General features: G+C 46.8%; 1 protein-coding gene across 4 annotated transcripts in view; it reads right to left on the bottom strand.

Moving 5' to 3' along the window:
• Positions 1–13,947, bottom strand: part of POLH (DNA polymerase eta) — a 156,656-nt gene that overhangs the window by 135,946 nt on the left and 6,763 nt on the right. For all 4 annotated transcript variants that reach the window (XM_069608831.1, XM_069608832.1, XM_069608833.1 and 1 more), the window contains exons 3-4: positions 13,543–13,677; positions 7,075–7,307 (exon numbers count right to left, since the gene is read on the bottom strand). In XM_069608831.1, coding sequence (XP_069464932.1) covers positions 7,075–7,307; positions 13,543–13,677 — 368 coding nt within the window. The remainder of the gene's footprint in view (positions 1–7,074; positions 7,308–13,542; positions 13,678–13,947) is intronic.

Genomic DNA, 13,947 nt, shown 5'->3' with positions numbered 1-13,947 from the left:
CGTTTCTGTTGCATGCACGGGTTCACCTACATTTGCGAGGCCTCTGCGCAGTCCCCTCCCCCGGTGGCCGCAGAGAGCACGGGCCCGTGAATGAGAGCACGGGCCACCAAGAGAGCACAGGCCCCGCGAAAAACTCTGCCCGCCGTGCCAGCCGGCAGGTTCCGCGATGAGAACACTGCGCCGCAACCTTCTGGGTCGGCAGTGCAGCGACGGGGGCCCGCCCGTCGGGCTCCGCAGGCCTCTTGGCCTGTTATTACTGTCTGTGCGCAGCAGGGAGAAGGCCGCGCAGCACGCATCTTACCGGCGCTCTTCCTTAGCCCGTGGAGGCTTTATATCCCGCTGCAGCGACTTAGCCTCTTCGCTCTGGGGGGGGGGGCGTTTAAGGGTGTGTAGGGCGGGAGTCCCTTCGGGAATCTTCTGCCTGGTTCGCAGGTCGGGCTGGCTGCCCGCCAGATCTTCCTTCCGGGTGTTAAGCGCGTTCACTCGGCCTGCCGGTGTGGCGTAGGTTCACAGGGGCTTCTCTTGCCTCTGCTGGATCTCGATGTGGCCATAACTATGATCGGCGGTTTTATGGCTTTCCCGAAACTGATTTCTCCTGCTGGTGGGAGGGGGGGTCTTGAGGGGGGAGGAGTACACAGCCCCCGGTTCGTTGGTAGTTCCGCAGGGTGGGGTCTCTAAGCGGGGGCTCAACTCGCTTTAGGGACCTGCGGGTGCGGAGCTTACAAGGTGACGCTGTTCATCCGTGCGCCCCCAGGTGGCCAACCCCCACTCAAGTTATTTTGAGCTGCTTTTGTTGGTTCACCACACATGGAACAATTATGAATTTCCAAACCAACGTTGTGTAAACACTGGAATAGACAAAAGGTCAAGAGTCAAAGGCCTGAAAAGAAGACAATGTATGGCCATGTATGTTGACGGTGAAATGCTTAAATGGTTTTAAAAATGACTTAATTACTATTCATTATTATTGATATATTTATTTTGGCAATCATTGTCCTCTGTGAGGGTTCAGAAATGTGAGGCAGACAACTGAGAAAGAAGGTGCCTCACCCGCTAATCCCCGGGGATCGGTCATCCAGGTGGCCAGGACACAGCCCCTGCTTTTGGATCCATTTCCTGGGGTGGACCATTGCGGGAGGATCACCTGGGTGGGGGGTCTTCGGGGAGTGGGACACCAGATGGCGAGACGCAGTATCCCCTTCCCTGTAACACATTTACCCCATCCTATCAGATAGGATAGTTGGGAACTCAACCCTCCTTTCCCCCCCAACACAAACACTTTCTCACGGACAGCTCGCTATGAGAGAAAACAGACTAACACACGAGACGTACACCTGACATGTCCCAAAACAATGGTCAGGCAATTACGGACCATTACACACACCTGACTTCCATTACACTTCCCCAAAAGGATAAAAAGGCAGCACACACGACCACACTCTGAGCGAGGCAAAGCACGAGGAAGCAACAGTTCCAAGATGGCAGTTTAATAATACAAGGCGAAAGACGGTAAACCAGAAGGGGATCGCAAGGAAGGAAGTGCCCTTGACCTTTTCAACAAGGAACCGTTACATTCAAGAGCCTTCGAGAATAGAAAACGTAAGACCAGGAGAAAAGGCTGAAGAATCCTGCATTGTGTGTCGGAAGTACCTGGGCCTCGACCGCGTCAACAGTCAAGGCGGGGAGAATCGATTGCCGCCGTGGTATTGTCCTTGGCTCCTACAACAAAGCAGCGCCAGTGAAGTCATCACAGCCAGTGAGTTGGGGAGACCGATACCAGACCGGTCTGTGTTGAAGCCAAGGTTGCAAGTGGCAACATTATATAGTGAACGCTGAAGCGGACAATGTATGAAGCGTATGTGATAATCAAGTGATCCTGCAATGGGTTAAGATAAAATCCTGTGCGCAATCGAAAGGCTTCAATGTTAATAGTGTAAAGAAAGCTGATGACAAAGTGGATGAAGTTGGTCCGAGCCCGGCAGAGGGAGATCAGCCGAGAGCTTTATCATTACAGCAAGTTTGAGTTGAAAAGTTGAAATTGGTCTGAGCCTGGCAGAGGGACAATAATTCAATATTGTGTTGAGAGGATTGGAGCCCGGCTGAGGGGGACCCGAGGTAAATAGTCAATCACCTGAGACATGGAGTACTTGTGAAAGAAATCCAAATAAGAGGGAGAGAACTGGTTTGCCGCATCAGGCCCACTGAAAGAAGAGACTTTGAAAGGCAAAGAGACTTCGGCACGGAAGGCCCTGTAGCGAATGACTGAACTGTATCCTTGTGCTAGAGAAGCCAGCGACTGTGCTAAACTCGAGTATACTGACTTGTCCTGTGCTGAAAACGTGGGAAAGGGAGGCAAACGGCCTGAACATCCTGATATCATTTTTGTGAACACCTCTTTCTTTTTTGTAACACGGTTTCCCACACTATTTGTATTTAGAGGTAACGATTGGCAGTAGGTTTATTAGTATAGGCCCTTTTATTTTGGCAAGACACCACGAGGACTGTGCTATTATTATTGGATGGTCGTAGCTTGCTCCCATCTGTAGATTTAGGATTAGATGGTGTTATACCAACCCAATTGAAAGTTCAATAATCACCCTTGGACTGTGATCACTTGTGCCAGTCTTACTGTTTGATACCATGCCTTCCTTATGCAACTTTGTGAAGGTTTTTCAAAAGATGCCATTTTATTAACTCAAAGGTTTGGATAAACACCTCACTATCCCTACCCCGACGAGGATTTCCCCCATCTATGAAAATAAACTCAAGGAAACACTAACAAAAGGCTTCTGCACCTCACACTTGTACATGCAACAACTTAACAAGGTAATATATAGCAGTTCAAATATAATAGAACTAACAGTTAAGTTCAAAACCTGATAACTGTTTCTCCTTATAACCTGGGTGAGTTCCCCTTCCCCGCAGTCAAACAGGATCTCAATCAGCAGTTCCAATTTATTAAGGAAATCCTGTCTTGGAAGAGTTGTTCTTGTTCCAATTGGAATTCAACAGTTCAAAAATGTTCAACAAGTCTCCTTGCCACGTAGTTCAAATCAACTTCTTCTCATAAATCAAGAAAACATCCATAGTTTATAAGAATCAACAAAAATGTCTTTGTCAGGATGACTGTACAACAATTCATAAAAGACTTGTTTCAACAGTATTCATTTTGTCAGCATGCTTCTGCAATTGTTCACCAAAATCACCTTCTTTGGCACTTTTAACCACACCACAGTGTGTTAATGATTTCCACCTGGCCCTTCACCAGCCAGGCCTACCACTACAAGTTCCCTTTGGCCTGGTGTACTCTCCTGCCAGGAGTAAGGAAACTATTAGCCTGTGTCACATCTAGAGAGGATTGTGAATGTTAGCCATTGCCACATCTAGACATTGTAAATGTTAGCCTGAGTTGCACTTAGATAGGAGTCTGAAGTTGGCAGGCGTCACATCTAGACAGTACTGTTGAATACGAGACATTGCCACATTTCGACATTATTGCAGTGTGCAGTACTCCTATAGGTAAAGTCTCAAATTCGGCCTATTATATTGTGAAACCTACTGTATTGGAAACCTAGGCATCTCCCACTATACAGGGCTCTCAAATCTAAGTGTAACCTCCATCTCCATCCATTAGATGGTGAAACCTACTTTATTGCAAAACATAGGGATAGCCTCCATCTCTGTATTGTGAATTCCACAGTATTGTGAAGCCTTGACCTCTCTCCCACTGTATAGGACTCTCAAATCTAGGTGCAGCCCGATCTCTGCCTATTATACCTTAAAACCTATTGTACTGTTAGAACCGGGACCCTCCCACTCTGTGCAGGAGTCGAAAAACTAGGTGTAGCCTCCACACCGACATATTATATTGTGAAACCTGCTGTACTGCAAAGCCTGTGTCTCTCTCCCACTAGACAGGACTCCCAAATCTAGGCACTAAGCCAAATTGTTAATGGTAGCTTCGAGACATATAACCCACTAACTAAAAAGCTAACATTTCTGCATACTTAACACACACACACACAACCTCTCGTACAGCAAACCGTACGCACTTCACTACAACAACAAACAACACATAAGCTACACCAACAGCACAGCACACGAGGACCGACATCGATCCGATACTCACACCCAAGCTCAGAGCACAGTGAAAACCGAACTCCCAACAGGACACCACTTCTCTCACTATCCTACTCCCTTTTCACCTGACTAATCCATCCCGCCTTCTTGTTTGCAGATCCACCTGAGCGCATGGGAAGCAATTCCATTGGTGACGGTGCACGGTACAAATACTTTTAACATAAACATTAAAATAATTCAGCAATTAAATAATTTAGCAACGTCTTTTGCTTTTCCACAACAACAAGTTTGATTACTTTATTTGGGAAGCCAAGAACCACATTGGTTCTGTTTGTTACACCCTTGGTATTGCCACATGCAATGCAGGTTATGCTCCTCTTCTGTCTGACGGCAGCTTTCCTGCCACTCTTGTTTCCCCACTACTGCATTACCAAATGCCGATAATGGTTCGCTCTTATTCTTACAATTCTTTGGCAATGTTGATTTAGGTCAGTTCCTCTTATTGCTACTTTTACACTCTGGCAATGAGATTTACATACACTTTGATTCTTGCCCTCTCTTGGCTTTGACAATGTTGGTTCTTTCTCACGTGCCTTGATATTACTCGTTTGGCTTTAGCAATAATTATTTGTATTGACTTCTAGTAATATTGCCCTTTCTTGGTGCTGACAATTATTCTGACCCACATAAATACAATGACCCCTTTCTAGTCTATTTGTCAAGTTCTTATTCTGCCATTTTCTCCTCTCTGAATCAACTTGGTTTTCAAAAGGATAATTATTCTGCTTTACATTAGTTCGGTATTCAAAGTTTTGCCATTTCACTTTCATTATATCAGTTCTGTATTTAATATGCCCAGACTTGCCCAACATGCAGTCACAGAGTGCTCTGGTGTCACAATGCACTAGTGAACTCACCGGGTCTGGCATGTGCGTCCGCTCGCTCTGCTGCCTCGAGGTCTTCTGCTGTTATGCGTGGCCTGGCAACCTGCTTCTCTTGCTTTCCCGTGGCCTGCGCCAGTCGGCAAAGGAGCGATCCTCGTTCCAAAAGCTCTCCGGTGCTCGCCTGCCACCAGAGCCAGACTTACAAAAGGGGAAATCTTTCAAACGTCATGCTTCCCACTGCGCGACCTCTGCAACCAAGGTCCCTGAAGGGAGAGACCCTCTCTGGACACACATCCGATCGGCACACTATGTTGTACCTGGCGTCTCTAGCTTCTGCTGCCACATGCAGCTACAGCAATCACTTCACCTCCTACTACTGCTCTCTCATGCCTGCAACTGAGAGGTGGGGGGCTTTTATGCCTCTCAATCTCCCTCAATTGTGGGCCATTAACCCCATTAGGGTGCAACTTGCATTCTCGTGCCTCTGCAGCCCTCTTCTTTGTCCCAGTACTTTGGGATTGTGGGACTTGAAGTCCACAATGTTCAAATCATCTCTTTTCCCACATTCAATTGTACAATTCGCCATTAGGATGGTAAGGTCTCGGGAGAAGTTATAAAAGGGGTTTTCCCATTCTTCTCTTGCGGACCTGCTTCCCCCCCGCCCGCTCCCCCAATGTGATCCTCTAGCAGACACCACCGCCAGGGTCAGGATCGGGAAGCATCAGCCTTTCCCTGGCCACATGAGAAGGGTTCCAGGGCAGGTTTTCTGGGGAATCATCTCGGATTCATCAACCATGGCAGTAGGGTATGGTGAATGTAAATCAAGGGGCGCCAGAGTCACGCTGGGGCCGGACTTGTAGGTATTGGACCTGCCTGAAGCTCCTTGAGACCTGTGGCTGAGACTGGGTATTTTCAGAAAGACAGCAAGCAAATGGTCTCGGTTGATCCAACATTCTGTCACCTTTGCAATGACTTAAAAAATCCCTTCTCCAAGGACTCAAGCCAATTCAGTTAATATATAATCCAATAGTAATCTCTACCAGTGATCAAACTGGACTTTGAAAACAGACAAGAGCAGGAATTCTACACAAGGAGAAACCCCTTCCCTGCACCCCATTTATTGAATGCAAGCATGGCAAGCCGATAGTATTGCACTAGAATGCGCAACACACATTAGACTGGTAACATGCTATGGCCTGTACAGGAGTTTCAGGCAGATAAAAGCCACAAACACTTTACAACACACAACAAAGCTACATCGTTGGGTGCACCCAAGACTGAGCTGACATGAACCTCCCCCAAATCCTGATAATGCCCATCTCGATTGACCGTGGAGTCCTTGTGTAGTTCAAACACTTCTGCTATCGAACACACTTCCTAGGAGGTTTATAGTGACTTTTTTGACATCACTTTTTCGACATACCAATATGTCAAACCAAAAATGCCGAAATATTTTTAATGCCTTTTTTTAATGTATTCATTTGGGGGGGAGGGGGTGCCCACCCCCTTTTTTTTAAAAACATGTTTTTTTTCTAACTAAACCAAACTAAACCCTATAATTCTGTAAATATCTACATCAAGCGCATTCTCATTTGTTTTTTTAGACTGGTTAGCCCAGCATTTCACTGATGGTGCTGCAGTCTACCCCCTGAGATTCAGGCTTGCTACATTCACTGGGATATAATAAAGGATTGCAGGGTAGATGCAAGGCTTTTACCACCTTAACTCAAGAAATGGATTTGATGCCGAAGGATACCATATGAAGCAGGTCATGCCAAACGCACAAACTCACTCCGATCAGTCTCTATTTGATAAACAATTACTGGCTGAATGTGGTTGCAAGAACATCACAGGGAGCAGAATTAAACTGCTTTCAAGGGGTACCCGCGATACTGTGCACACAGCTTCTAGGTGACAAACTGCTTTTGAGCACCTTCTGGTCTGACAAGTACCATCATCGAAAAGCTCATCCTACTCTTTGTAAGTTTAGCACTTTAAAACAGTTCCCTTTCAAGATTGAAAAAGAAACACCACCCAGTGTCCAGCAAGTACGAACCTTAGCATGGCGATGAGAACAGCCATCTTTCTACGAAGTTGCTACAGAGCTTACCTTTGGAAGCAGTGCTCTTCCCGTCCTTCCCCACGTCCTCCTCTGAAATGCAGGGGTAGCCTTGGACATAAGTGTGTGACAGAAGGGCTGCAGAGATTGGACATCCAGCCATTTTCTTGAGTCTATCCCGCACAGCAATAGTCAGGTCAAGGAACGCCTCATCAATGCTTGCTCTTTCGATGATAGCAAACCGGGACATGACCTCTATCACTTCCACACTGGCCTCCCGGTACCTGAGGAACAAAGAAGAGCATCACATTACATGTCTGGGAGGAGAGAGCAATGACATTGTTCCAAAAAGCAAAAATACCAAATAATATACATTGTGGGAAGTCAGACATGGGAGATAGAGACAAAGGAATGTTAGGGATTGACTTTACTTTATTAAAGAGAAGAAATGCCTATCCTGGTCCTATCGCTAACGGTGGTTGTTCCCTACGCTAAAGAAAATAAAGAAAGAATGTGCTTGTCAGAATGTCTTCAAAATAACAATCGTCCTCTGTCCTAAACTTACTCTATCCTATTGCCTGCCCTACCACTAACAACAGCGAGTCACAAATCAACCTATGCAAGTGTTTCGCTCTCCTCTTAGCTTGGGGTGGCTGGCGTTTGAGCCCCATCCCTAGTTCCAGTTTTCTTCCCCGTTTGAGTGGTCTCTGAAGATAGTCCAAAACAAAAAGCCTTAGTTTCTCCGTTATTCTAAAGAGAAGGACTCCTGTCCCCCTCAACAAACTTAGACACTGTTCCAATAATCAAACAACTTCTGTATTCTCTTGACACCGCTAGAAGCGAACTCCTAAAGCCCTCAGCAGAACTCATAAGTTCCCGCAATCTCAAACTCAAGAATCTACTCCTGTACGTTATCAGAATACTTAATTCACCTCTCGCGGGCATACTGGCCCTTGTTGGTCATATGCCTATTATACTGGGTTGATGCCCTCCATGGGTCCAGATTCCCTCGGCCACCCCTGGGCTGCTTGGCCTTGTTGGCCATATCAGAGTTGCAATGTCTGTCTCCTTCTGGGCTTCTGGTTCGCTCAGCCACTTGAGGACTACTTGGTGTTGCCGGCTGTGTGCGAGTGCCAGTGTAAAACAAATTCAGGGCTTCCGTTTCATTCAGCCTCTCCAAGACTGCTGGGCCTCGTCAGCAATATCCAAGTTGCAGATTCTCTAACCCCTTCAAGGGTCCCTCAGAGTCCAACTGCCTATTTACCATTTCTCTGTGCTGGTCGCGTACCTGGGTGTTTTGCAGCACCGTTTTGGGAAAGATGGAGGCGACTCCAGTAGCTGCGGAGCTGCACCCCTTGGACTCGTCTGCTGGGGTCCACCGATTTTGCGTCTTGGATCTGGAGCGTTGGGTTTCTCCTGGTCCATCTCCCACTCTAGGAGACCTTGGATCGTCAGCTGTCCAGCCCATCTGGGCTCTGAAGCATTTCCACAGGCTCTGGGATTCCTCTGCCCAACACGTATTGGATGTGGTCCAGCCTCAAGGTTTGATCTACACATGGTCATGACAAAGGCGCTGCTTGCATGTGGGCTCCTTAGGCTGCCTGTTCCACACGCACAGGAATGATCCTGCTACCTTTTCTCTTCCCCTGCACAGGGCGATAAGAGAACAGGATTGGTTACATGTTTCTTACACCGAAGTCCAGAGAGCGGGGTCAGCAGTCAAGCCCTTCCCAGTTAAAGGGTGCGTCACCTCATAACATGGTTCACCTCCCATATAACCCATAAACAATAGAGATTCTGTCTCAAAGGAAGGTGCAAATACATCCTTGTTTAGGTCCTCCTTGTCCTCTAAGGGAGGGGGGGGTCACCCACAGTGAGATCCTGCTTGCCCTGTCCCCTATGTAGTGTCTTGCGTAGTATGCTCACCTACGTAGTGCAACGGGGCGACTCCCCCTTGCGGAGAAGGGACACATTTCTTGGCTTCATGACAACATTTTTTTTTTAGGATGGCAGAACTGTTGCTATCCGGTCACTGCACAACGCTGTCAACATTTGGCTACAGGGTCCTCTCATCTTTGCGGTCACATAGCACTACTTAAAATATTCCCCGAATTCCAAGATGGCCACCGAACTGTAAAGACACACGTGGGTGTGCTCCCTCCTTACAGAGAATTAATCCATGACCGTAACGTCTAAGAGCTGGCCTCCAACTCCAAGCTGTGTTGGATAGACTCCACGGTAACCTGGAATTAAAATAGTCAATCACCAAAAATGGTCAATCACCAAAGCTGCAGAGGAGCCTCTGATCAGGCGGGCCTCGCCCCTCCATCTCAATAAAAGTAGCGATTCATGCTCGAGTTTGGTTGCCTCCCCAGCTTTGGGGTGGTGCTGCTGCATAGTTGGTTAATCGGAGGAGATTTCACTAAGCACGGGGCACAGCCCCGAGGCTGCGCAGATTTGCCAGAAATAGCAGGCACACTTACACAGGGACTACCGCTCGTGCACCGACTTTGGACTTGACAGCTACCTATGATCAGCGGACGTGGCCCAGAGGGAGGGCTATGCTCCAGAGATGTTTCCACGCACTATTGTTGCAGGCATTGGACAGAAGCAGGTATGCTTCAGTCCCCATACACAAGGCAGTGACCTGAACGTGCACAGCTTCCATCCCCGGCCCCATCTGCATCTCAGCAAGCCTCTTTAATGTGGAAAAGTTAGGCACGAAATTGGCACGATCAGTGGCTCCATAGAACTGGGAAAGGCGTGGAAAGGGGTACATATTAGAATACATGCCTTGAACTTATCCGGGGAAGTTTGAACTCAACTAATAAGCCTATAAATCCTTTACTTTGGGCTCACTAGGTAGACTTGCCTTTCTGAGTGTACCTGGCGGGACCTGGTGAACACCACACATGACACAGAACTAAGCATATGTCGAGGGGTAGAAAGAAGCATTCCCCGGCTGAGCTCACACAGGCTCAGCAAACACCAACCAAATTGTCAGAGATACCCTCAACTAAACCAGCAGTAAACCCTCCACCAGACCCAACTAGCGCAGGCCCAGACATGGATGTGTCTAAAGAGGACTTCGCAATAAGCTTTCAGGAAAAATTCTCGGTCTCCTTTCAACTACAATTCTCCTCGTTCACATCTGAAATTAGGCAATCACTGTCTGACTTAAGCAAGGAGATTTCCACTTTGGGAGACCGGGTTGACACAAACGAGCAAGCAATCCAGGAACTTGCACTGGAATCTAAACAAGTGGATATAGCATTTGAAGAGTAGTAAACGATTACATACAATCTTGAAATACAATACAAAGATTTGGAAAATAGATCCAGACGCTCCAACATGCGAATTAAAAACCTAGCTGAAACAGCAACAGACCCAACCGTAAAAGATACCGTAATGGACATCTGTTGCAGATCTAATCACAGGTGAAGAAGCTATCGATATTCCACTAGATCTGGTTTCTGGGAACAGCCCAAAATAGAACAGAACTCAGAGCCCTCCCGCGAGATGTGCTGGCAGCTTATGCACTATATACACAGAAACAACACATCCTCAAAGAGGTGAGGAACTAGTCAACAATAACCTAAAACGGGACGGAAATCAAAGTTGACGGAAATGGTGGAGCACAAGAGTAAGGCAGACCGCACGACGAGGCAGCTATCGAGACACAGCAGCTCAATCAGAGGAGAAAGACGGCGCAAACCGAGAGGGTGACCAGGAGAGAAGCGACCTTACCCTTTCCGAGCCAGGCCCGTGAGACCCCCGTAGAAGGAATCGTAAAACCGTGAACAAAAGCCCAAGTGTGTTGCAGCAGATGTCAATGGTACACAGAGCGTGCCTATGCTGATGAGCAGGACCGAGGGAGACTCCTTCTACCGTGGTACCGGCTTGACTCCAGATATAAAGAAAGCCAAGTGATTCATCACAGCCGGTGAGTCAAGGGGAGAATCGATAAAGAAACCAAACTGTGTTGAACGAAAGTGGCAAAGTTCAAAGAACTAAAGATTGTTAAGGGAAGACCAGCTGCAGAGGGGAGCGGCACCATATGGGTGCTAACTCGAGAGGCTCTGGTTGATCCCGTGTTCATTGAAACTACTGATACCAGAAGGCTATAGGAGAGCCACCAAAACAGGTCAAGGTGGTCACACAGGGGTCGAGCCAAATCCCTGTACAGTCGAAAGTCTTTGACCGACAAATCAGTTAAACGCAAGGGAAGTGAATCCCGCATTAAGAAAGAGCAAAAGGAAGTGAGAAGTGGCAAGAGTGAACCCGAAGGAGGGATGCCAATAAAGAGGGGTGAAGTCTAAAGTCCTGAGAAACAGTGTGTTGACAAAAGTGAACACAGTAGAGGGATATACACGGAGAACTGTTTAAAAAGACATTAACATTTGTGAATGCCAAGGAGAAAATTTCTTGGCAAAAAGCCAGAGCGATGCCAACAGTCGAGAGGGGTTTGAGCCCAGAAGAGGGGGATCCCGAGGTGAGAAGGCATCACCTCCAACGGCAGGTGTATGAAATTGAGATAACATTATTAGGTATAAGCCAGAATGAACCCGAGTTGAGGGAGGCCGACTGTCGAGAAGGGTCTGCGCCCGAAAGAGGGGGACCCTGGGCTGAAAAACCATCACCTGCAGTGTAACCAGAAAGGAATTTTTGTTTGTTACCTCCGACTCTACCAGGCACTCGGAAGTAAGAAATTCAACCACTGAAGGTCCTGATAGCGATAACAACTGGTTTAGGATCGGAGATCCAGAAGAGGAGGGCGATCAAGGGGGTGAAATGCAATCGCCCACTGTCCATTTGAAAGGACCATTTTGTTTATTATTTTGCATCAGGCCCTCGAAGACAAGTGACTTTTAGGAGAAAAGAGACAGGACCATCGAAGATCCTGATACTTGAGGCCAGAACTGTTGTCTCGTGCTGGGAAGGCGCGAGCATGTGCTATGCTCAGAAGGCCCACCTTATCCCGGGATCAAAAGGTGGGGACAGGAGACACCCAGCTACCGTATCCTGACTTATTTATGAACACTTCTTTTTTTCTTTCTTGTAAATCTTATCCCACACCCTTTTGTATTAGTGTAAGGATTGGCAATTGGTTTTTCTTAGTATAGAACCTTTTATTTTGACAGCGCCACTAGGACTGCCTTATTTGTCATTTGATGGTCATAGCTTGCTCCCATCTTAGCTTTAGGTTTAGATCAGGCGTTTTTCCAACCTGCAAACTCAGTTTATTAACACCCATGAACTGATCACTCGTGTCTGTCTATTCTTGATACAATGTCTTCCTTAGAAAGCACAAGAAATGGTGAAAAAAGGAGCACACCATTTTAGAAAAATGGTGGCCCTTCTGTGCATTACTGAGGCTGAATTAACAGCCCGTGAGTAATAAAGACTAAAAGTCATAAAGGTAAAACCACTCCCACCAGACCTTCATGTAAAACACGCAATTATAACAAAATGTTACCAGGCAAGTAAGAAAGGGGATACATTGTATCCCCCCAGCACTGTGCATAAGGTGGGGTGTGCTGTCTCACTATATAAAATGTAAAGGGGGATAAAATCCCCCTTTACTACTTGGGAACTGTAGTCACCCAAGTACATGAAAGAGAAATGAACAGGGGAGCCCATAGGGGCACCCCAACCCAAGCCCAAAAGTTGTAGGAAACTAACTTCAACCATACACTATGGAGAGACATAACAATGTCGCCCATAAAAAAAAAGAGTAAAAGACTTAGTGAAAGGGGAAAAAAACAATCACCTTCACCTAGGGACAAGGTAAAATAGTTACCTAGTAAAAGCAAAATGTTCTGGGTTGATAGAGGTCAGGAAGATGTATAATCGATATAAAAATCTTACCCAACAGCCCCCCCCCCCCACTAGAACTGGTCCATTCCTTGCCTCCCCACCCACCCCACCTCCTGCACTTCTCTTCACTGCACTTGCACGCCCGAATACCACAAGGCCTAGTAGGACCATGATTGACTATTTACTGTTTTGCCAATGTTTTTCCTCTCCCCTGTTCCCTTCCTATTTAACCATGTGGCGCTTTGAAACACAATTCTGCTGTATAAGCGCCTAACAAATGCTCAATAAAATTAATAAAATATGTCAGCACAATCAACACCACTTCCTCGATTTGCTATGGACACATGAAAGAGTTCATATCAGAGCAGCGAACAGTGGGTACTGCCATCAAACACATCCTTCAGTCAGTGAAAACATCAAATCTCCCCACTCAAGATGGTCAAAATATGGCTTTGAGGTTTGTGAGTAGACCAAAATACAGTCTTAAGTATGGAGAGAAGGGATAAACAGTCATTGCACATGGCAAACGATAAGACCCCAGACTGAACAATGTTTTCCCATGCAATATAGAGAGCATCACCAACTTTGACGGAACACTAAGTGATGCCATCTTGGGATTCCACTGTACCCACGTAGGCACACATACAAGGAAGACACACACCAACATACAGGGGAGCAGTACAAGGGAAGTGGAATACTTACTTAGTGAGGTCTGCTTTCCCACGAGACTCGCGCACCCGGGCAAGTTGAAGGTCCGCACACAGCTTCTTGGCATCATTAGCCCACATAGTTTTAGTAATTCCAAACGCACGGGCCTCATAGCTCACAGCTATTATACTGCAAGAGAAGGAAACACAGAGGGCACAAGACTAATTAAAGACAGACCATCCACCAAAATAAGGAGTTCTCCAATGAAATCCAATTTAAGATTCCAGCCACCCATGCTCAGTTGACTGACTCCAATTTGGGTGATGTTAGTTTGATAGATATTTAATAGCAGCAGTTGCGAGGCAGGCTAAAGACAGAACACTAACAAGGCACTTCAGACAAGTTCCCATCTGAAGTTCTCCCACCCCCAGTTACATCATTTTACATGGCTTTTCAAAC

Source organism: Ambystoma mexicanum, chromosome 4q, assembly GCF_040938575.1.
Source record: "Ambystoma mexicanum isolate Mex_15411 chromosome 4q, UKY_AmexF1_1, whole genome shotgun sequence".
In the NCBI taxonomy this organism is placed as follows: domain Eukaryota; kingdom Metazoa; phylum Chordata; class Amphibia; order Caudata; family Ambystomatidae; genus Ambystoma; species Ambystoma mexicanum.
Note: the sequence above shows the minus strand (reverse complement) of the source record. Positions and strands in the feature narration are given on the sequence as shown.